Genomic DNA, 22,639 nt, shown 5'->3' with positions numbered 1-22,639 from the left:
CCTATGCTGTTCCCCTGATGGTCACTCAGTGCTACCCTAAGCAAAAGGAAAATGTTGGTCTTATTAGCTTGTTGTATGATTTTATGAAGTTTTTAATTCCAAAAATGCTCCTGTCTTTTATCTACCATCTCTACAGCTAGAAGGGATAAGAGCTAAAAGGCCAATTACCCTGAAGATTAGAAGGATAGAACTCTCCCTGAATTCAGCTGCTTATTTTCCCAAAGATGAGCTGTGCTTTCCCAACACTTGGCATTGTCAAAAGTAGAAAATAAAAATACGGGCTACCTGTTAAATTTGGATTTCCAATAAACAATCTTTTTAAAATTATACATCCCAAATATTGCATGAACATACTTTTACTAAAAATTATTCATTGTTTAGCTGAAATCAAATTTAACCTGCTGTCTTGTATTTTATTGGGCAATCCTACCATCAGTGTATTCAGGAAAACGGTTGGACTTTATAGCCTAATGAATTGAAGAAAGAATTCACTCAATAAAGCTAGTGAATGATAATTTTAAAATGTATAAAGCTCTTCACTGCCGGAAATTGACTAAAAGACCCACCTTATCCTACTTACCTCTTTATATAATCGGCTAGCCCAGTGATTCCACCATAGCTGCACATTACAGTTACCTGGGGAACAGCTAAATATTTATGATTCTTTATACCCTGCCCTAAACCAAATGGATCAGAATGTTTTTTTTTTTTTTTTTTTTTTTTATGCCCTGTGATTCTAATGCGCAGTCAGAGCGAGGAGTGCAGGAGAGAGTACACGACTGTGTTAACCTAGGTTCCCAGACTTTGCTGCACATTCTATTTTACCAGAGATCTTTAAAAATTACTGATGCCTGGCACCCACCCCTAGACATTCCAATTTAATTAGTGTTGGGTACAGCCCGAGCATCAAAAGTTATAGAAGCTCCTCATTAAAAATGTTCTATATAAGGTGTTTCTAATGTAGAACAAAGTTTGGAAACCATTAATTGAAATGTACATATGTATATCTCTTTCTTAGGATGAAAGTAGCATTACTTATTTCTGGGGGTAGAAATGAAATCAGGCCTTCCAACTATATTTAAGAATAGACTAGATGTTACTTTTTTTAACCTATTTTTTCCAATTGGCTGGGAGATTCAAATCCTATGAACGGGATGCTATTTTCAAGAACTTTGACTCTGTTTATAGGACACCTATTAATCCCTTTGCCAGGAGTTTCATAGGTAGGAGGATAACAGTCACCTAAGACTCTTTCAGAACTCCTGCCTTCAGTCATATATAATAATAATGATTGCATGCCTATGTAATTCAGAAGACATACTTTTTTTGTGCACAGAGATTAGGCCTTGCCATATTCAATTGTAGTCAAAAGGACTACATTTGTAGTATATACAAATACAATATACAACACATCTGTATTCCTTCTGGTTTTTCTTACAAATTGCTAAATGCACACTGATCCCTGGAATTGTTACTCCTCCAACATTTAAAAGGTTACTCACCCCCAAGAGACTATTCAGTACAGATCTAACAGAAAGTGCAAGAACATTACTTTTTAGTGCCAAAAGCCAATAGATCTGAATTTCCAAAGAAACATGCTTTGTGGGAGGATATGGGCTTTACCCCAGCTGGTTGCGTAATCTGAGAGCCAAAGGAAGACATGAGTGTCAGAGAGGACACCTGACAAGTTCCAGAACTTCAGCTCAGAGAAGTATTTCATAAGACTGACCAATTTATCAAAAGTAGACAAATACTGCCAGCATGTGGTGTGTCATGGGGGAGTTGATGGGGTTCATTTGTGATGAATCCAGAACCCAAGCATCCTGCCTGATAATGCAGAGGCAAATAAAATGGTAAGGCAGTGACTGAAGGAAGATTCATGTCCCATAAGAAGGCTGCCTGAAATTTTATCACCATGATAAGAAACCGGGAGCTTCTACTATCTAAGGTATGTAAAGCCCACAAAATACTTTCTTATGCCTCATATTTTGAGAAAACTTTGAAAACATAAACTTTTCTTTTCGAACATGAATAACATATTTCTCATTATCATTCTTTTGGGACACCTTACTTAGTTGTCATTTCATAAATGACAGTCATAAAAATCATAAGTCATAAAAATGACTTTTTAAAGGGGTTTAAAAAGTACTGAAATTATACATCCCTTTTAATATTTTCTATTTTAGGGAAGTTAATAGGACAACATGTTTTGTTTTCCAGTAAATATATAAACCCATACATGGCATGATATTAGGAAAACGTGAGTTTTAAAACTTTAAGTTCATCAAGTATGGATCATCCTTTAAAAGAATTTAATACAACTCTGCATTTACACAAAAGTGAACATTTCCTTCAGCCAAGAATTCTTTTACAGGCCTCTCCAATAGGAATATTATACTAGCTAGGTTCCTTGGTATAATTTAAAATGCTTGAATTAAAGAAATTTTATCAATACATAAATTTTCTTGAAGAAATATTGGTTCAAGTGAGGGACACATTACATAAGGAAATGAAGTGATTAAAATTTCAGAGATCATTTGGGATACTATCTCTGGGACACTTGATTTGTTTCACATAAACAATTAATATGTTTTCTACATTTTTCATTCAGAATTAAGAATACTAATACTTTTACAAGTTACTTGACCCAGTTCTCTCTAAGAGAGTTTACAGGTTCCTCATTTAAATTAATATCATTTTTCATTCATTAATCAAACTTGACTTTAGCACCTTGATGCCACCCCCCCCATGCACTGACACTTGCCAAGAAACCACAGCGAGCAAAATATATATAGGCCTTTCTAGCCTCAAATAGCTTAGTTTAGTGAGGAAGGCAGACATAAATTACACAAATTATAACTATTGTAAGGGTTCCAAAGGATGACCACAAGGTGCTATAGACTATACATAAAAGTCATGCCCCAGGATAAGGATTCAGAAAAGGGGAATCCTTTTCTATCCCAGATGGAATGACACTTGAGCTAAGACAAAGCTCTTAATAACAGCTGACATTACTGACATTATGCTAAGTGTTTAAAAGTATTAGTTCACGTAAACAACACAATGATCTGTCGAATTATCTACATTGATTATCTCATTTTGTACTTGAGGAAACTGAGTCTTAGAAAGGATAAGTAGTCCGTTAAAGGTAACACACCAGGGAGTAACAGAGCCTACAACCAAACCCAGATATGGACTCCAGAACATGTATTATATTCTTAACCATTAGTCATAGGGCCTTTCTTGCTATGGAGGATCTGCTCTAGGCTACAATAACAAAATACTTTAAAAAACCCAGAGAATTTATTTCTCACAAATCTGATGGCTGGGAAGTCCGAGTTCAAGGTGCTGGCGCATTCAGTTCTTGGGGAGGACTCTCTTTCTGATTTGTAGATGTCACCTTCTCACATGGCCTTTCTTCTGTGGTGCATGGGGAGATAAAAAGAGAGAGTCAGAAAGAGAGATCTTTATCTTCCTCTTCTTTTAAGGACACCAATCTTGTCAGATTAGGGCCCTACTCCTATGACCTTTTTTAACTGTAACTACCTCCTAAAGCCCTATCTCCAAATACAGTCATAATGGAGGTTAGGGTTTTAACATATAAATTTTAGAGAAACAATTCAGCCTGTAGGAAGGAATAAACTAAGTAGTAGGAGGAGAAAAGTGTTCAAGATGAGGAATAACTATGAACTCAAGTGACCTAAAGTGTAGGTTATAACAAATATGTGTTTGCTTAATCTTCTAGATGAAACTGCAAAGGTAACCATCACTTCCAATAGAATCTAATTTCTGTAACACTCTTTCAGATAAAATATTTGTAAAGACTGTCACCTAGTGGCAATAGGCAAGAGGTAGTTTGTAGGCAAGCATTATTGAACAGGTGTATTCAGTGGCTTACTTGGGGGTGCTGACTCATCAATTTCTCCTTTTACTGTGTATACTCCCAGGTTGGTTTTTTTTTTTTTTCAGAAATACATTAAGCTAATTGCAGAATTAAGAATAAAGACAGTTACCACTTCTTTCCACTGAATTCACACACAAACACACACACACACACACACACACACACAAAGAGAGAGAAAAGTGGTGTGATAGTTTCAAGCTCTCAAAGAGCAAGACCTTAAGTTTTATCCTATCTCACTTTGAGTCTGACCAAATAAATTTGGGCCAACAGAACAGTGGGTAATATAAATCATAACTAGTGAATATGTTTTATTCAGCAGTGTAGATTTGGGTCACTGTACTGGATAAAGAAACCCAATTAGTTGAGATACTGACAGAAAGTGAAAGAAATATATAAAGGGCACTGGAAGATAGGATGTCATAAGTAGCAACTACAGTCTTGTAAATACTTGCAAAAATTAGGACTGGTACTTTTTATATACATATATATCTTTAGCTAGATTAGGTACTATTTTTGGCAAGTAAAAACTATAACTGATATAAACCTTCCATCTAATTCTTAGGTGCTAAAATCACCTGAAGTCAGCTTAACAGGGGCATAATGGTAATGTGAAGTGGTGACAAGAAAGGAATTACATACAAACTATTTGGATCCTTATTTTACTATACTATACACTAATCCCCTTCATTTAGGATGTCTTCATTTTAGATCAACCAGTACATTTTCCTCAGAGCCATCACTAAATCCTATCTCTAGATGTTAGCAACTTCCAGTTTTGGTCTCATAGCATCCTAAATGTAGACTGGGAACTTGACAGGTTAATTAGTCCACTCAAGCTCAGACTCAAGTATTATTGAGTGTCTTGGTTAAACCCTTCATGTAACAAGTAACAGAAAACAAAAACTTAAGCCATTTGAAAAAAACTATTTTTCTGGGATATTTGTAGTGTCAGAGGACTTGATACATAGGGGCACAAACAGTATGACCTAGACTCTTTTCAACCTCTCTAATTATCACCTCTGCTGTTGAATCTATTTCAAGCCAACTTAAGTTTCATAGGACCAGGATGGCAGTTGGCAGTTCTGGGCTACAAAATTTACATACAGAATGGGTTAATAAAATCCATTTTTCCAGCAGTCTCAATGAATATCTCATTTTGTTTCACTGGCTTGGATTCAGTTGCATGCCCATCTCTGAACAAATTACTATAACCAGAGTGATGGGGTACCTTAGAGCGGAAGGGTAGGACCAATTTTAAACAGTCCACATGGTTGAAAATGGACAGAAAAATGAATTATTAAAGGATAATCAGAATGCTTTGGACAGGAAAAGGATGATGGAATCGATTCTGGGCAGTTAACCAATAAATGTCCACAATATTGGGATGACGCAACTTTGTTCCAAGTACAGGAAAAGGAACAATGCAATAGGGCTCATGAAGAATTGAAGTTGGTTAGAAATAGTAGGGCCAAGAAAGGCTGCCACTTGTCATTCTTACTATTGAATGGTCAAATCCACCGGCCTGATACAATCATCAATATTATGTCTAATTAACACAACCACGTGACAGTTAAATTTCCTGATCACTTCTCAGATGGTTCTTCTAATTTTCCTATTGTTGTTGTATCCTTCTTCTTCTTCTTCTCTTCTGTGGATTAGGACAATCACCAAAGTCCTGAACAAAGCCCTCTTTTCTCTTTTCTGTTTCTTGATCTCAGCCATTCTCCAGGTCTCAATTACCACAACCTTGAGATTAACTTATAAAAACTTCATTTCTTGGTCCTTCCTATATACTATGGAACTTTGTAGATTGATCCAGTTCCTATTTGCAAACTGTGTCAGAGAGTCCTTGGCTTGTTCTTGCTTGATCCCCCCAAAACTATCTTGGAACATTACTTAATAATATGAAAATACAAGATGCAAACTAGAAGTCTGCCAAGGAAACTGAAGAGGAAAGTAAGTAGGGTGTGGCACTCCAAGACTTCAACCCAGACTCAGTGAGAGCGATCGACTTTGACATAATACAAGAAAAGTGAGGATTTTCCAAGATGGAACTCACAGGGGATGTTGAGAAGAGCTATTTTACTGGACTTGTGGGAACCAAAATCCCAAGTGGGAAAAGTGTTAGAATGAAAAGTAAGAAAATAGAGACAGCCAGTCTCATTTCATTTTTTTTTTCCCCCCAGGAATTTTGCTGATCAAGGTAAGCAAATAAATGGAGTGGTAGCTGGCTGGAGTCAAGGAAGATCAGAATTATTTTTTGAGATGGAGGCATTACAGCTTGTGTATTTGCTGATAAGGAAGATCCACCAGGGAAGAAACATGATGAAAAGGAGAGGAGTTACGGCCTAGGGCCCAGGAAGGCAAGAAAGACGGTCTCAAAGCACAGGACTCAGAAGTGCTCAGTAAATGTTGGCTTTTGTCATTTTTCTTTTTTCTTCTTCTTCTTTTTTTTTTTTTTTGGCTTTTGTCATTTCTGATGGCTTAAATTTCCGAATAGTGAAGAGGCACCAGGCTTACAAAAAACATTAAATTCGTTATGTAAGCGCGCAGGCAAGAGCCTGGCCCTCCAGCAGCAGGCGGCATTGGCTCGAGTTCTGGGTCGACCACTTGGCCATTACACTTTTCTTCCTCGGGTTGTTTTCCTCAACAGACAGAGAGGATGGTACGTACCTCATCAGGCTGTGTGTGGGCTTAACTGGGACCCCCGTGTGACACTTAGCGCTGTACTGACACACGGTGAACGCTAAGCGCTAGCGCCGTTCTAACGGGCACGGTCGTCCCGTTCTGGGACGCGGACGCGCCCCCGCCCCCGCCCCCGCCCCGGGAGGAGTTTAGCCACCGCGCACCGCTTCCGACCCCCGGGACCCGGGAAGACGCGAGGGGGCGCAGCCCTCGGCCCACCGAGGGCAGGATGCGGGAGGTCGCCGCGTCTCACAATTCCCCGCCGCCTCGCCTGTCTCTCCAGAAGGTACCGTCCCCAGAGCAAAGCGGAAACAAGCGACGTGGCTGCCAAAAGCAGGCGCCTGGAGGACACGTGCACCGCCAAGCCCGGGGGCAGCGGACCCGCCGGGACCAGCTCCCGCGTCGCGCTCGGGCTTCTGCGCATGTGCGGCAAAGGGGGCGGGCGCACTCCTCCCCGAGCTTCTCAGTTTTCCCTCTGCGCGCGGCGTGGGCGGGACGCCTCGCGAGAGGTGTGAGTTCTCGCGGGAACAGCATTCAAAAAGCCCTGGCGCTTACGGGAGAGCTCCTGAGGGACGGAACGGGCGTCTCTGGTCGTGAGGCGGTGCTGCCGTCGCGGACTCGGCGCGGTGCGCCCTCGGCACGAGCTGCCGCTGCGGCAGGCAGGGGCGAGGGGTGAGGAGAGAGGTAGGGGCGACGGGCCTGGAGGGAGGTGCGTGTGGAGAGGGGCGAAGGGAGCCTCTCGGGGGCGTGGGGAAAGCAGGGCCTCAGGGAGCCTGCGGCAGCGCGCGGCCGGGGCGGGGCGGGGCGGGGCCGGGCCGGAGCAGCCTCTGCAGCGCCCCGGGTCTGCCTCAGTCTTGCGCTGGCCGCGTGCCCCCACCCGGCCGGGTGTCGTGCGTCCGGAAGGAAGGGCCGGGCCGGGGCGGGGCGGGGCGTGCCGGGGCGGGGGGCCCGCCTGCGCGGTCCAGGACGGTAGCCGCCGGCCGGAGGGAGAAGTGCTGCGGACACCGGCGCGCTGTGCTGCCAGGACTGAGCAGAAGCAGCAACAGCCCGCTGATGAGCGTGAAGATTACACCCCGAAATGGTAGTGTTTTGAATGTATTGGGTTGAATAAAATATTGCTAAAATGAATTTCACCTGCATTTACCTTTTTTTTTTTTTTTTTTTTAACGTGGCTCCTAGAAAAATTTTAAGAATCACCTGTCACAGCTCGTGCTCATTTTCCGTTGGACGGCGCTGCCCCCCAGAGAGCGGCTTGTCAGATTCCAATTGCCTCTTCTTGCTTCATTAGCTGGGTTAATCTCAAAAACGCTGCCGGAGATGTTATTGCCTTTATCCTAGGGATGAGAACACAAGACCTTCTTGAGTAAGTTGTCCAAGCTCGCGCCTCCAGGGCGTTGTGCAAAGTGGAGTAAGAACTAAGGCCGCCCGAGCTCGCCGCCGCTAAATGCTTTGTGTATGCTGTTTCTGAGAGGCTGAACAGAAGAGTGCTTGGGAGCACCCGGCTTCGGAGCCAGACCCAGATCCCCATCTCGGGCACTTACTGGCTGCTTACCCTAGGCAAGTTACCTAACCTCTCGGTGCCTCAGTCTGCACGTGTGTAAATGCCAGAAACACCTCCTATTTCATGGGGTTGTTGAGAGACCTAGATAATATGTGCGAAGCCTCAAGTACTATGTCTGGCACGTATTAGCTGTAGTTCTTCAACCCGGCTCCCTCTGCGGATGGTCAGGGTAACTCTTACTCGTCCATTAGACCTTTGCAAAAAGTCCCTTCTCACAGAAATCTTTCCTGTCCGTACTCCCTACCCCCACCCCACATCCCAATTTAGGGCATCACTCCCATGTTGATAACTTATAACAAGCTCCCTCGTGCACTTAATCACGCTTATAAGACTTTACAGTTATTTGATTTAATGCATTTCCACTAATGCCTGTAAGATTCAAGAAGGCAGGAGGGATACTGTCTAGTTTTTTTTTTTTGGGGGGGGGGGGGTCACCATTGTGTCAGCAATAGCACAGTACCAGACACATAATAGGAATTCTAGCGAATCTTGAAAGAACGAAAACACATTTCTTTGCATCCTTGGACTCTGCTGGCTGGAATGTCTTGAGGCTAGCTCTCTTTTTTTCTTTGGTAAATGTTGATGGCAGTAATGTTTAACGTAGGCCCATCAAGAGAATTAAATGAGATAATTCCTTCGAAGCACTCTACCTGGCAAATGGTAAATCGTCAACCAATATATGATAAAAAGTGCAATAATGAGTGCCTAGCCCCATCACCTACAGGCTTTGGAAAGCTCTTGTATTTTACTTATTTTTAAAGATTTTATTTGACAGCAGGGAGGGGCAGAAGGAGAGGGAAAAAGTCTGAAGCAGACTCTGCGCTGACTGAGGAGCTCCACTTGGGGCTGGGTCTCATGACATCACAATCCTGAGATTCAAACCTGAGCCAAAACCAAGACTTGGACCCTTAACTAACTGTGCCATCCAGACATCCTGGAAAGATCTTGTGTTTTAGAGCAGTAACTGTCAGCCCTGGATAACAGGATACCTTTTTCTTTTCTTCTCTCTGCTGAAACCATATATCTCCTCCTTCATCTTCATTTTTACTTAATAACCTTGCTTCCTCATTTACTGATAAGTTGGAACAGTTAGAAGGGCACTTATGCAGACTCCCATCACTAATCTACCTACTTATCAGTAGTCTGTACCCATATATTTTGCTTTCCCTTTAGATGAAATATTTATGCTCCCATCTAAAATCAGTCCTTGTACATTAGACTTCATTCTTTTTCATCACTTTAGCAGTTCTCCATGTGTTCTATATCATCAAGTTTTTCTTCTCTCCTGAATCTATCCCATGACATACAACCATGCTGTTACTTTTTCTTAAAATATTGTATCTCAAAACAGATAAACAATCCAGCTACCGCCCCATTTATCTGCTGTACTTTGCAGCAAAACTGTGTTTCCTGTTTTCCCACCATTTTCTCCAACCCTTTTCAGTTGGCTTCCAGGATAATACTTGGCTCTTGGCTTTCCTTGCCTCATTGGTCATGCCTGAGTATATTTTGCTGTCTTCTTTCCTACCTCTTGATGGCTCAATCCTTGGTCCTCTTTAATTATATTCATGCTATGGTGACACCAAGGCTCAAGGAATTCTGTTAATAACTCCTAGGTTTGTATTTCTAGCCCAGATCCTTCCTGTGCCAACTGGTTACCTGATATATTTCATATTTATTTATTTATGGTATATTTCATATTTAAAGCGTAAGCTCCTGATTTTCTTTCAAGACAGTTTTTACTCATAACTTTTGATGGTCCAGCTGATGGCAAATCTGTTCCGCTAGTTGCTCAGGCCAGAGGCCTTAGAGGCATTTTTAACCTCTCTTTTTTATACATAACCACATTTAATTTGTCAGAAAATCATGTTGCCTTTACCTTCAAACTATATGCAGAATCTGATTGTTTCTCCCCACCTCCTTTATACTCATCCTTGTGTAAGCTATCATCTCACCTGGTCTTTATGTTTCCCACTTGCTTCCCTCCAAACGATTCAGCAGCCAAAATGATCCTTTTAAAGTATCAGATCTCTACCCTATACTTTGCAATGAACCCCGATTTCACCTAGAGTAGAAGCCAAAGTCCTTGCAGTGGGACTATTGTCTATTTGCCTATTGTCTTCTATTCTCTCCTGTGACCTATATTTTATCTTGTTCATTTCTTAGGCATCCTTCTACTTTAGTGCTACCCTTCTGCCTCTACCCCTTTTTCTTTCCTGAAATAGATACGTTGCTAATTCTCTTATCCTCTGCAAGGCTTTTTTCAGAAGTCACCAGAGGGTCTTTCTCCCCAACACTTAATTTAGATTTCATTCTATTATATTATACCTACTTCCAAGTTCCCTTTTTCTGTTCTTTTTTTTCTTTTGTTCTTTTTTTCACTTTCAAATGCATTTAATCATGGTACTACTATTGCTTGTCTTCTCACCCTGGAAGGTAAGTTTCATGAAAGAACACTGTTTTGTTTTTTGGGTTTTTTTTTTTTTTTGGCCCATTTGGCTTCTGGTGGATCTCAAATGCATAGAATGGAGTTAAGCACATAAAGCTTTAAGAAATACTTGTTGAATAATGATTACATTGATTGGAAAGCAGGGAAACACCTTATTAATGACTTGTTGCTCTTTGAATGCAAAGCCGTGTTTAAATCTGGCTTAAGAGATGGGACAATTTGGAAACGATGATGAGTAAGGTTGAATTATAGTGGAATGTTTCTATATAAAATGTTTAAATCCTTGATTGAAAATCTAGAATATAAGAAATGTTCTTTAATTACTATGAACATGATTCTATTTTGCATGTCTCTTGTGAATAACAGAAAATACTAATGAGCCTATTATCAATAAAGCAAATTTAATGTGTTCAGAAAGTTAATGCGGTTGTGAAAAATTGTGTACATGATATTCTTTGCCTTACAAACCTTATTCAAAGCTGCCTTTTTATATTTGAAGTAGCAGTCATGCTACTATAAATTCTTGATTTCTTTCGTTGTGCTCTTAATATGATTACCTCTATAATGATATAAATATGAGACACACCCTACCTCAGCATTTAAAGAAGCTTAGCACACAACTGAACAGATTCCTGATAACTACATTTCTTAGAATAAAGTTAAATGTGTTCAATTTTTTTTTTCTCTTTGATTTGGTCTCAAATCAGGTAACAGAATTATCAGACCTTGCTTTTAGAACAAGACACAGCAGCAAATTTGACCATTTAAAATCCAGGAATAAAATCTTCAATACTATGTTTTTATACAGCAGTAGTATTATAGGGAAAGATATATATGTCTTTTATAATTGTTATTGTATGGAATATTTTGTTAAAGCTTAAGTACTTTCATTCCATCTATTTACAGTAGACTAAAAACGGAAAAAAAAATGGAGGCAGATGTAATTGCAGATCTTCGATGCAAACTCAAAGAGGTTGAAGAGGATCGAATAAAAGCTGCACAGTATGGTTTACAACTGGTGGAGAGCCAGAATGAGTTGCAGATTCAGTTGGATGAATGTCGTAATGAAATGATGACCATGACTGAGGTAGGACCCTGGACTCCTCTGTTTACAAGGGTATGCTTAGCTATTGAAGATTTGTATTGTCCAGTAATTATTATTAGTTTTCTTCCTTTTTGAAGATTTTAGTTTAGTTCCTATTCACCTCTGTCTAAACAGAGATTGGAAGTGAATGAGTTTCTAATATTTTTTTCTGACCCTTTATGTTCTGAATTTGAAAAATCAAGTTATTGTTCCCTTCAGCACATAGTAGATTTTAGATTTCGTTTAGCCTGCACTCTTTCTTGGTTACCTCACTTGTTTCATAGCAATAGAAAACAATCTATTTTTTTTTTTTTTTAAGATTTTATTTATTTATGAGAGACATAGGCAGAGGAAGAAGCAGGCTCCATGCAGGGAGCCCAATGTGGGACATGATCCTAGAACTCCAGGATCACGCCCTGAGCCAAAGGCAGACGCTTAACCACTGAGCCACCCATGCGTCCCTTCAGAAAACATCTAAATGTCTCATGATACTATACCAAGTCCAGTTGACCTCTACAGTGTAGATTTGTGTATTCAGTTTCCTACTTACGGACATCTCAAACGTAATATAAACATAATAGTTGATTCCCTGCCTGCTAACAAAGCATTCCCTTGCAATTTAGCTTACTTAGTATGTATATAATAACTTGAGCAAAATTTCTAGGAATTCTACTCTATCCCTGTGGCCCTTATTTGTCATGTTTGATCCATCAATAAGTTCTAAGAACCTAACCTACAAAACATTGATCTGTGCTACTGCCGCTCTAATCCAGACCATCATCATCTGTCCCCAAGATTACTGTTGTAGCCTTTAACCAGGTTGCTTGCTTCCCTCGTTGCGTTTCGTGCCATTCATTTTTCACACAGCAGCCACATGGCCATTGAAAAATAAACAAAAGATCATGTCACGGCCCCGCTAAAAACACAATTGTGATTTCCAATTATATTTACATCAAAATCCAAACTCTTTACCTGTATTTGCAGATTCCTATGTGATCTGACCCATGCCAACCCTTGACCTCATCTAAACTACTTTCCCTTGTGCTAAGGTATACTAGTCCCACCTTACGGACTTTACATGAGCTGTTGCCTTCACCTGTATTGCACATCCCCTCACTGTCATGGAATGAGTCCTCAACCTTTAGGTCTCTGTTAAATGTCACCTCAGCTGAGAGGCCTTCCCTGAGAGTGTTTTGTAAAGTTGCTGTCATTCACTAATTCAGCTAATTAACTCCAGATTATGAAATCCATGAGAGGGAATTTTGTCTGTTTTGTTCACTGCTATATGTGTAACATCTGGCACACATTTATTGAAAGTATTAATTAGGGCAGTCCAGGTGGCTCAACGGTTTAGCGCCGCCTTCAGCCCAGGACGTGATCCTGGAGACCTGGAATCGAATCCCACGTCAGTCTCCCTGTATGGAGCCTACTTCTTCCTCTGCCTGTGTCTCTGCCTCTCTTTCTCTCTGTCTCTCATGAACAAATAAATAAAATCTTTATTTTTTTTATTTTTTTTAAAGATTTTATTTATTCATGAGACACACACACAGAGAAAGAGAGAGAGAGGGCCACAGAGATACAGAGTAAAAGAGCTCCTTGCATGGAGCCTGATGTGGGACTCGATCCCGGGTCTCCAGGATCACACCCTGAGCTGCAGGCGGCACTAAACCGCTGCGCCACCCAGGCTGCCCTAAATAAAATCTTTAAAAATAAAAAAAGTATTAATCTTATGTAGTAAATGCTCCGTAATATGTTTAAACTTTGATCTCAAGATTTAAGTATAGCAAAAAAAAACCTTACGTATTTTTCTTATTTAATTTTATTTTTAAAAGCTTACTGAAGGACTTTGAACTAATGCTATTTTTTAATCTTTAAACTTCCCTGTCAGAGATCACCTGGGTGGCTCAGTGGCTAAGGGTCTGCCTTAGGTTCAGGTCATGAATTTGGGGTCCTGGAATTAAGCCCTTGAGTCAGGCTCCCTGCTCAGTAGGGAATCTGTTTCTCTCTCTCACTCTGCCCTTGCCGCCTGCTTGTGCACTGGCACTCTCTCTGTCAGATGAAAAAGTAAAAACTAAACAAACAAAAACAGTAACAAAAAACCAACTTCCCTGTCAGAAGCAAAAGCCCTCTTAAATCCTCCTTTTGTCTCAATACTATATTCATTGAGTAGTCATTTGTGAACATTTCTCAGATGACTACATTCTAAAAGTAAAGGATAATTTAGTATTTTTCTTTGTGCCCTGTCTACTAGTTTATTTTCAGAGCCATAAGTAGAGCATAATGTTATCAAACCAAGTAATTGTCACTGGGAAAACTGAAGTGCTACTAAATGTTTTTGTTTTTGCTTTCCCTAGCAGAGATTACTTGATATGTTGACATGCCATGGAACACCTTTTAATTCCTTGATGGGCATAGAAGCAGTTACCACATGAGTAGCTAAAACCCTCCAGGCTTTTTGTAAGACTGATTAGCTACAGTTATTCCAGGTCTAACAGGTGGTGGTTCCTTAGCAGCAAATATGTGAAACAGGAATGAAACAGTTGAGGGTGAGAATTGTTTATAGATGATGGCTTTAAGTTATCTTTATGTAATTGAATTATAATTGAATCTTTTCAGAATTATGAACAAGAAAAATATACTCTTCAGAGAGAAGTTGAACTTAAGAGTCGAATGTTGGAAAGTTTGAGCTCTGAATGTGAAGCTATTAAACAACAGCAAAAAACACACTTGGAGCAATTAAAAGAACAGCTCAGCAGAAGCCATGGACAAGAAGTAAATGAACTAAAAAATAAGGTTTGGATATCTATATATGTCAAAACAAAAATGCTTTGTACTTAAGGAGTTAGCAATCTGTAAATTTTAGTGATGAAGATTTTCTTAATACCATCTAGGGAAAATAGTTGAGATCGAGGGCTCCATCATCATAATATTGGGAGTGGGAACACTGAGAAACAAGAGTTTACCAAAGGGACTTGTATTGATAACATTCTACTAATTAAATATAATTATTTAATTTCAATAACTAAAAATTTTTTTATGGAGTTTTAGTTTAGTGAAAAGCATGACCTTGCTTATAATGCATAGTATGGCAGTCCCCTTTCAGAAAGACCAGTCTCCTAACCTTCACAGAAAGGAGTAGTACACTTTGTAACCTACAAAAGAAACCAGTAGTTTATTGTAAGTTAATACACATTAGAATTGATACTTTCTAGTTTAGTTATTGAAGATAAGCTAATGGCATATGATCTACTTCTTACAACTTAATAAGAAAGGTGCCATTATTGTCTGTATAACAGAGGAGGAAACCAATGTTTAAACAGATTGAGTAAATTGAACAAAAATCACAGAAATCCATCAAGATTTGAACTGAAGCTGTCTGCTTCAAAGCCCATGTCACTGTACTTAGTCTAACAATATGTTATACTGGCTTCATTTCACACATAAAAATAAGTCACCTATTCTTTTTCAGTACCACCAACTATTCAGTTACTTCAAAGGAATTCAGAACCTTTATCATGGCTCTTCTTTTTATAGAGTCCCTATTTTCCAGACCCTTCTCTATAAAACCTTACCTGACATTTGGCCTGTTTTCTAATTTTCTGTGTTTATGTAGCATCTTTTAAGATTTTTCCAGATCTGTACCACCTTTACTCTTAAATGATTTCTTTAAATTGACTCTCTTTTAAAATGTTTTCTCATTTTAAGTAACAATATCAAGGAAATTATATATTAGAGCTGGTTATGTTTTTTCCTAAATTGTAGTCAAATGAATATGACTATCAAAATGTGCTTTCTTATAATACCTAGAATCATCTTGCATTCATGCTGGCAAACAGTAATCTACCTTGTCTGAAACTAATCTGACTTGAGGCACCAATGACTGCTAATGATGCATTCTCCTCCCCCTCCATTACCCCCTACCATGTTATTTTCATTTTATCAGTGGCTTTCATTACCTAAACAAACAAAAAAAAAAGTAATGTAGTAAATACTCAGTATCTGAGGCAAGGCACTTGCCTAAGAGGTGGTTTTTTGGCAGAGCAAAGACTAAATTAGTCAAAAAATGTTTTCAGTCTCCTATCACCTGTGCCAAAATTTTGGAGTTTTACTTGATATCTTTCACTTATTTCTCACAATACTTCATCAACCAGTTCTAAGAACTTGATATACAAAGCATCCATCTCTACCGCTATAATTCTAGTCCACATCACCATCTTCTCTCCCCTAGACTACTATTATAACCTTCTCTCCAGGTAGTTGGCTTCCATCATTTCTGTTCATACCATTCACTCTTCACATAGCCGCCAAAGTGGCCAGGAGTCCAGACCTACTTTGATTACTTGTATGGACTATTTGTTATGTTTGTGAGACAAAGCATATCACTGTTAAAAGGTGCTTAGTCTGTAACCAAATAGGAAACCTTAATATTAATAGTCTGATCATACAGTAAGTTTGGGTCAGTCAGTGATGTTTTTCAGAAAGATGGCCACATTTCAACATAGATCATTCACCTGAAATTTTTTTTCACATCATGAAAATAGAAAAGGGAAAATAAGTCAAGAGGCTCTTATTTTTTAAATAGAAAACAGGTATCAGGATATAATCTAAGAATGTTGATACTTAATTGAAGATAATTCAGTATAGGTAATAACTATAATCCTGGACATCAAGATTTTTATTGATAACAGAAGTTGTTTAGTGAATGCTAGTCATGGTGCTGAATGTTTTACCCACTTGATCTCAGTTGAGAGCCACACAATAACCTAGTAATGGTAGATATAATCATTTACCAATTTTACCTAAGAGGAAGGAAACAGTTTAAATCTAGGTTTCACCCTAAAACTTCATCCTTCTGCATAAGTTTGTTTCCTTTAAACTTACATTTTTAGTTTTCCAAGATTCAGAACTATATGAAGGTGTAATTAGTTTTGTTCAGCTTGACTATCTCATTAAAATAGTTATTCTGCAGATACCAGAATAATTTGTACTATAACTATATATTCTGATGACCTTCAATTGCCTTTTGATTTTTTAAGATTGCAAATTTTCCTTTTTTACTTTAGTTAGAAAAACTGAAAGCAGAATTAGATGAAGCTAGGCTCAGTGAAAAGCAGCTGAAGCACAAAGTAGACCATCAGAAGGAACTCCTTTCATGTAAATCAGAGGAAATGCGAATAATGTCTGAGCGTGTACATGAAAGCATGTCTTCAGAGATGCTGGCTCTTCAAATTGAGCTGACTGAAATGGAAAGTATGAAGGTAATTTTTATGGCATCTATGTTTCTAGGTTATTTTCTTTTTTCTTGCATTTTTTCTACATGTTTTTGTTATGATCCTTAGGTAATTTTAAGGCTAAAACATTTTTTGCTTAACTTTGATGTAACTAAAAAATATTTTATAGAGTTTTTAGGTGGATTACTCATTCACAGTAAGGTTTTAGATTGTGTGATTATGTAAGGCAGATTACCTTTAGATTAATTAAAGCTCTGGAAGAACTTAGAGTCATTAACTCTGACCCTTCTTTGTGTCATAAAAGCCCTATATAAAACATTGGTTTCATGGAAATTGATATGCATATGAATGTAGATATTTTTCATTGCAGGCTAAGGTTAATTAAAAATTAAAAGCTTAAATTCATAAGAAAGAAAGATAGCCTTTCATTTGGTTCCTTGATAAAAAATTTAGTTTTTTTTTTAATTTAGTATTTTTATTTTATTATGCATTTTACAACTGTTGACTGGCTCTTTAGTTTTAGTTTTGGGTGTGAACCACTTCTGATAGATAAACTGAGCAGCTGCTAAATGAAAGATTATTCAGGACAATTTCGTCTTTTTCAATTCCTGTTGAATAGACTACCCTTAAAGAAGAAGTGAATGAACTACAGTACAGACAAGAACAACTAGAACTTCTTAGTACTAATCTAATGCGCCAGGTAGACCGGCTTAAAGAAGAAAAAGAGGAGCGAGAGAAAGAAGCAGTTTCTTACTATAATGCCTTAGAGGTACTATGACTAGAGTAACATTATCTTTTCCAGTTTATAATAAGTTGTTTCCTTGCTAATCTAACCTCTATGAGCTAAATTGTTTTTTCTCAAATTTAGAAAGCTCGTGTAGCAAATCAAGATCTTCAGGTGCAATTAGACCAGGCACTCCAGCAAGCCTTGGACCCCAGTAGTAAAGGCAACTCTTTGTTTGCAGAGGTACGTAGCAAATACTCCACTGATTAGATTAACATTTCGCTTAATACAAGAGTAATTAACCGTGTTAAAATTTTCTAGGTGGAAGATCGAAGGGCAGCAATGGAACGTCAGTTTATCAGTATGAAAGTCAAGTATCAGTCACTAAAGAAGCAAAATGCATTTAACAGAGAACAGATGCAAAGAATGAAGGTATAGCGTTATCACCATTGAAGGTTTATTAAACCTATTTTGTATCTGTATTACATGTACAGATGAACCAAAGAAAGCATCTTTTCCTTCAAAGAGTGTACTTAGTTGTTTTGTTTTGTTGTTTGTTTGTTTTTTTTAAAGATTTTTATTTATTTATCCATGAGAGAGAGAGAGAGAGAGAGAGGCAGACACATAGGCAGAGGGAGAAGCAGGCTTCTCACTAGGAGCCCGATGCAGAACTCAATCCCAGGACTCCGGGATCAGGCCTGAACCAAAGGCTGACGCTCAACTGCTGAGCCAAAGGCAGGCAGACACTTAACTGCTGAGCCACCCAGGCATCCCTGTACTTAGTTGTTTCTAGAACTGCATGATTTTAGAAAAAAAATCTTTAGATTGACTAAAAGATTATTAGGTTTTATTTCAAAAAATTAATCCTTTAGTAGATATTTAGTAGTAGTATAGTTAACATCTATTGGTTTATTATTTTTTTTTATGGTTATTCAACAGCTTTCCCAGAAATATATAAATTTTGTGTGGTAGAAAAAAAATTTGGAAAGTTTTTATTTCCAGCTATTGGCCTGGCGTTTCTTAGCACAGGCTTAAGGTTCCTACTTTTTTTTTTTTTTTTCTTTAAGATTTTATGTATTTATTCATGAGTGACACAGAGAAAGAGAGAGGCAGGCAGGCTCCATGCAGGGAGCCCGATGTGGGGCTCGATCCCAGGACTCCAGGATCACGACCTGGGCCGAAGGCAGGCGCTCAACCACTGAGCCACCCAGGCGTCCCCTAAGGTTCCTACTTAAACGAAAACTAGCTCTCTCACCATTCTTTAGTTCTCTTGCAAAGGCTAATTAGTGAGATTTGAATAATCTTTTCTTGTAGTTCCTCAAGTCAAGCATATAGGCCCTTTTAATTTTTTTTAACTTTTTATTTAAATTCAATTTAATTAACGTATTATGTTAATATATTTATATTGAAGATTCCTTCGGTATCCTTAGGTGCCTTTTACCTTTGTTTCCATTCTTGTCATTTGTGAATCTCACCGTTATAAATATGAGTAGCTTAATGATTTCCCCCACTTAATACTGTTGAAGTTAATAAAAATTTTTGAGAAACCCCATCAGACCCTAAATGACCGTGCATGTGATGAGTAAAGTACAACATTATACCGTTTGGGCAGACTTATTTAATTAAGTGATGCTTCTGGATCCTAGCCATTCAGTTCAATTTTATGTTTCACAGAAGTGCAAAAATTGTTATCAGATATTACTCCTAAGTACTTAAATAAGTACTCGAGTTATATCTGTAACTAAACTTATTGATACAGAGACGCCTGGGTGGCTCAGTGGTTGAGCGTCTGCCTTAGCCTCAGGTTTTGATCCCAGGGTCCTGGGATCAAGTCCCACATCAGGCTTCCTGAAGGAGCCTGCTTCTCCCTCTGCCTGTGTCTTTACTTCTCTCTCTGTGTCTCTCATGAATAAATAAATAAAATCTAAAAAAAAAAAACAAAACAAAAACTTATTGATACAAATAGTTTCAAATTATTAGATTATTAAACTAGACATAGTTTAGTTTCCAAACTGAGTTCTAGAGATAGTACAGAATATGCATTGTACCACAAATGTAGTTATTGGAATCTTCCTTTCCCCCACTCAGTTCTCTGTGTGGGGTGGGGTGAGGTTGTAATTTTTTTTTGTTTTTCTAGTTACAAATTGCCACATTGCTACAAATGAAAGGGTCTCAAACTGAATTTGAGCAGCAGGAACGGTTGCTTGCCATGCTGGAGCAGAAGAACGGTGAAATTAAACACCTTTTAGGTGAAATTAGAAATCTGGAGAAATTTAAGGTAAAGATAACCCCTTCAATAACACAGCCAGATTTGGTTTGAATATCTTAAATCAGTTGACCCTGGAACAACACGGGGCCTAGGGATGCCCAACCCCGTGCAGTTAAATATCTTTTGACTCCTCAAAAACTTTATGAGTAGTTTACTATTTACCAGAAGCCTTATTAATAATAGAAACAGTTGACACACATTTTGTATGTTACACGTATTCTACACTATATTAAAATTTAGAGACAGCAAAATATTATTAAGAAAATTATAAGGAAGAGAAAATATATTTATAGTTCTCTACTATGAAAAATTCACGTATGAGTGGATCAGTACCATTTAAACCTGTATTGTTCAAGGGCAACTGGATTAACCTAATTTGTTATTTATCTTAAGTAATAAGAATTGTTGTTTTCTTTAGAGTTTATATGAAAGTACAGAATCTAAGCTTTCTGCCAACTCTGGCACTCTGGAAGATAACACCTATTACACAGATTTACTTCAGATAAAGCTTGACAACTTAAAGTAAGTGTTGGGTGCTTAGAAAGCTGCATATTCTCTTGACTTGCTTATAAAAAGTAGTATTAGTGACTACAAATTTTTGTTTTCAAATTGCCAAAAGAATTTCCAGAAAAGAAAAGCATCAAAAACATCTTAATAGCAAATAAGATATATTCAAGATATAGTTTGTGCTGGTTATTGAAAAAAATACTTTCAATGAATTATTAAATATTTGTATTTCTCCATGTTTAGTATTTTAGATTTTTAAATGAGGTGCACCTGGTGGCACAGTAGTTGAGCGTCTGCCTCTGCCTCAGGGTTGATCCCAGGATCCTGGGATAGAGTCCCGCATCAGGCTTCCTGCAGGGAGCCTGCCTCTCCCTTTGCCTATGTCTCTGCCTCTGTGTGTGTCTCATGAATAAATAAAATCTTAAAAAAAAAAAAAAAAAAAGGGGATAACTGAAAAGAACTTTGACATAGAAAATATTCTTATACCCTAAACTTTTCAGGAATAAATACTAATTTGGAACTTAAAAGGAAATTATTTACATGTGCACTAATGTGGAAGGAATATTTTCCTCCTTCCCTTTGAAGAATGCATGACATTTTTTATTTGAAAGTGTTATTGTTAAAAGCTAGAGGAAACAAACAGGGTTGCTGGAGGGGAGGTCGGTGGGGGTATGGGTTAATTGGGTGATGGGCATTAAGGAGGGCACGTGATGTGATGAGCGCTAAGTGTTACACGCAACTGATAAATTATTGAACACTACATGTGAAACTAATGATGTACTCTGTTGGCTAATGAATTTAATTTTAAAAAACTTTGTTTAGTGTTTGTTACTTAAAACTGCAAGGAAATATATGTTTATCTGAGAGTTCAAATATGTAATAAAATATTTGCACTAAATGTTTTACAAATATGTGTTTAAAACACTTATGTATGTTATGTTAATATTCCTTGGTTCTCCTTTTTTTATTTACATAGCAAAGAAAATGAAAACACTAAAGGTGAATTGTCCATACAACGAATGAAAGCATTATTTGAGAGCCAGCGGGCTTTGGATATTGAGAGAAAACTTTTTGCAAACGAAAGATGTCTCCAGCTCTCCCAAAGTGAAAATATGAAACTGAGAGCTAAACTAGATGAGCTAAAACTGAAGTATGAACCTGAAGGTATGCATATCTCATATATTTTATCTTTTAAATTATGAGAAGCTCTGAGAAATCATATCAAGTTTTTTTCTTACTATAGCTTTATGCAGATCCCATTACAAACTAATTTGTGCGTATGTATCTCTAAAAAAAACCCTACAAAATGTGTAGGAAAATTCAGAGATCTGGGTACTGCGTATATATGAATAAATAGATATTCTGTTGGATATCTGTACATTAGAACCTTGATAAAGTTTAAAAACCTTAGAAACCTTTCCATTTACAATTGCAACATCTTATGCAATATTAAAGAGTTTGATTTTTATCGAGGCAACTGATGTTTGGGAGCTGTATTAGTTAGTATTGTTTATAGAAAACCTAAAATAATGGAGACTTAAATAAGTATTAATTCCTCCCCTTAACAAAAGTCTAGAAGAGGTATTCTACAACTGGTCAGAGTGTCAGGATTTAGGCTTTCTTTGCATTGTTCATCAGTATAATCCTTGAGCAGAATTGAGTCATGTGGCCTCACCTACCTACAAGAAAAGCTGAGAAATGCAGTTTTGATTCTCAGGGGCCATGTTCCCAACTACATCACGGGATTTTTTTTTTTTTTTTTTAAGTGTAATGGACATATAATACTCTATTACTTTCAAGTTTATGTCATGATTTGATATTTATACATTATAAAATGACCATGATAAGTTTAGTTACAGTCTGTCATCATGCAAAGGTATTACAATATTATTGAGTATACTCTTAAGGGTTCTATTATTGAGGAAAACTACTAGGACCAATAGTAGAGGACAACTATACGTCTAATCACTGAGGTAGAAAATAGCCTTACCGTATGAACTCTGCATCTTAGACACTAAACAGAGTGATTTTATTGTTTGTTTGTAAATTAAAAAATAAAAGGCTAAAATTAAAAAAGCCTAAGAATGCAATGATTCTTAGACCAAAAAAAAAAAAAAAAGTGTTTTTACATGTTTTAGGTTTTAGATTTTCAGCCAGTTTTTGACCTTACATTGTTTACATGCCTAAGATTGTCTTCATTTTTGTCTCAGTGACTTGAGTGCATC

The 22,639-nt window shown here is 37.9% G+C and overlaps 1 protein-coding gene and 1 long non-coding RNA gene across 14 annotated transcripts in view; one reads left to right on the top strand and one right to left on the bottom strand.

Annotated features, from left to right (window-relative positions):
- Window positions 1-7,031, bottom strand: part of LOC144312663 (uncharacterized) — a 212,805-nt gene extending 205,774 nt beyond the window's left edge. Inside the window, exons 1-2 of one of the 3 annotated variants that reach the window (XR_013378198.1) lie at window positions 6,754-7,031; window positions 3,315-3,420 (exon numbers count right to left, since the gene is read on the bottom strand). This is a non-coding gene — a long non-coding RNA (uncharacterized LOC144312663). Of the gene's footprint in view, window positions 1-3,314; window positions 3,421-6,577; window positions 6,715-6,753 lie in introns of those variants that run through there. The other 2 variants (XR_013378197.1, XR_013378196.1) reach the window with 2 other exon arrangements.
- Window positions 1-22,639, top strand: part of SPDL1 (spindle apparatus coiled-coil protein 1) — a 373,127-nt gene that overhangs the window by 345,618 nt on the left and 4,870 nt on the right. The window contains exons 1-11 of one of the 11 annotated variants that reach the window (XM_077895577.1): window positions 7,117-7,273; window positions 7,769-7,947; window positions 11,504-11,686; window positions 14,300-14,476; window positions 16,747-16,941; window positions 17,534-17,683; window positions 17,783-17,881; window positions 17,960-18,070; window positions 19,776-19,916; window positions 20,326-20,429; window positions 21,391-21,578. In XM_077895577.1, the coding sequence (XP_077751703.1) occupies window positions 7,930-7,947; window positions 11,504-11,686; window positions 14,300-14,476; window positions 16,747-16,941; window positions 17,534-17,683; window positions 17,783-17,881; window positions 17,960-18,070; window positions 19,776-19,916; window positions 20,326-20,429; window positions 21,391-21,578 (1,366 nt within the window). In that variant the 5' untranslated portion in view covers window positions 7,117-7,273; window positions 7,769-7,929. Of the gene's footprint in view, window positions 1-7,116; window positions 7,274-7,551; window positions 7,671-7,768; window positions 8,147-11,503; window positions 11,687-14,299; window positions 14,477-16,746; window positions 16,942-17,533; window positions 17,684-17,782; window positions 17,882-17,959; window positions 18,071-19,775; window positions 19,917-20,325; window positions 20,430-21,390; window positions 21,579-22,639 lie in introns of those variants that run through there. The other 10 variants (XM_077895582.1, XM_077895580.1, XM_077895588.1 and 7 more) reach the window with 10 other exon arrangements.

Source organism: Canis aureus, chromosome 4 (genome assembly GCF_053574225.1).
Source record: "Canis aureus isolate CA01 chromosome 4, VMU_Caureus_v.1.0, whole genome shotgun sequence".
Classification (NCBI taxonomy): domain Eukaryota; kingdom Metazoa; phylum Chordata; class Mammalia; order Carnivora; family Canidae; genus Canis; species Canis aureus.
This window is presented reverse-complemented; position numbering and strand designations above follow the sequence as displayed.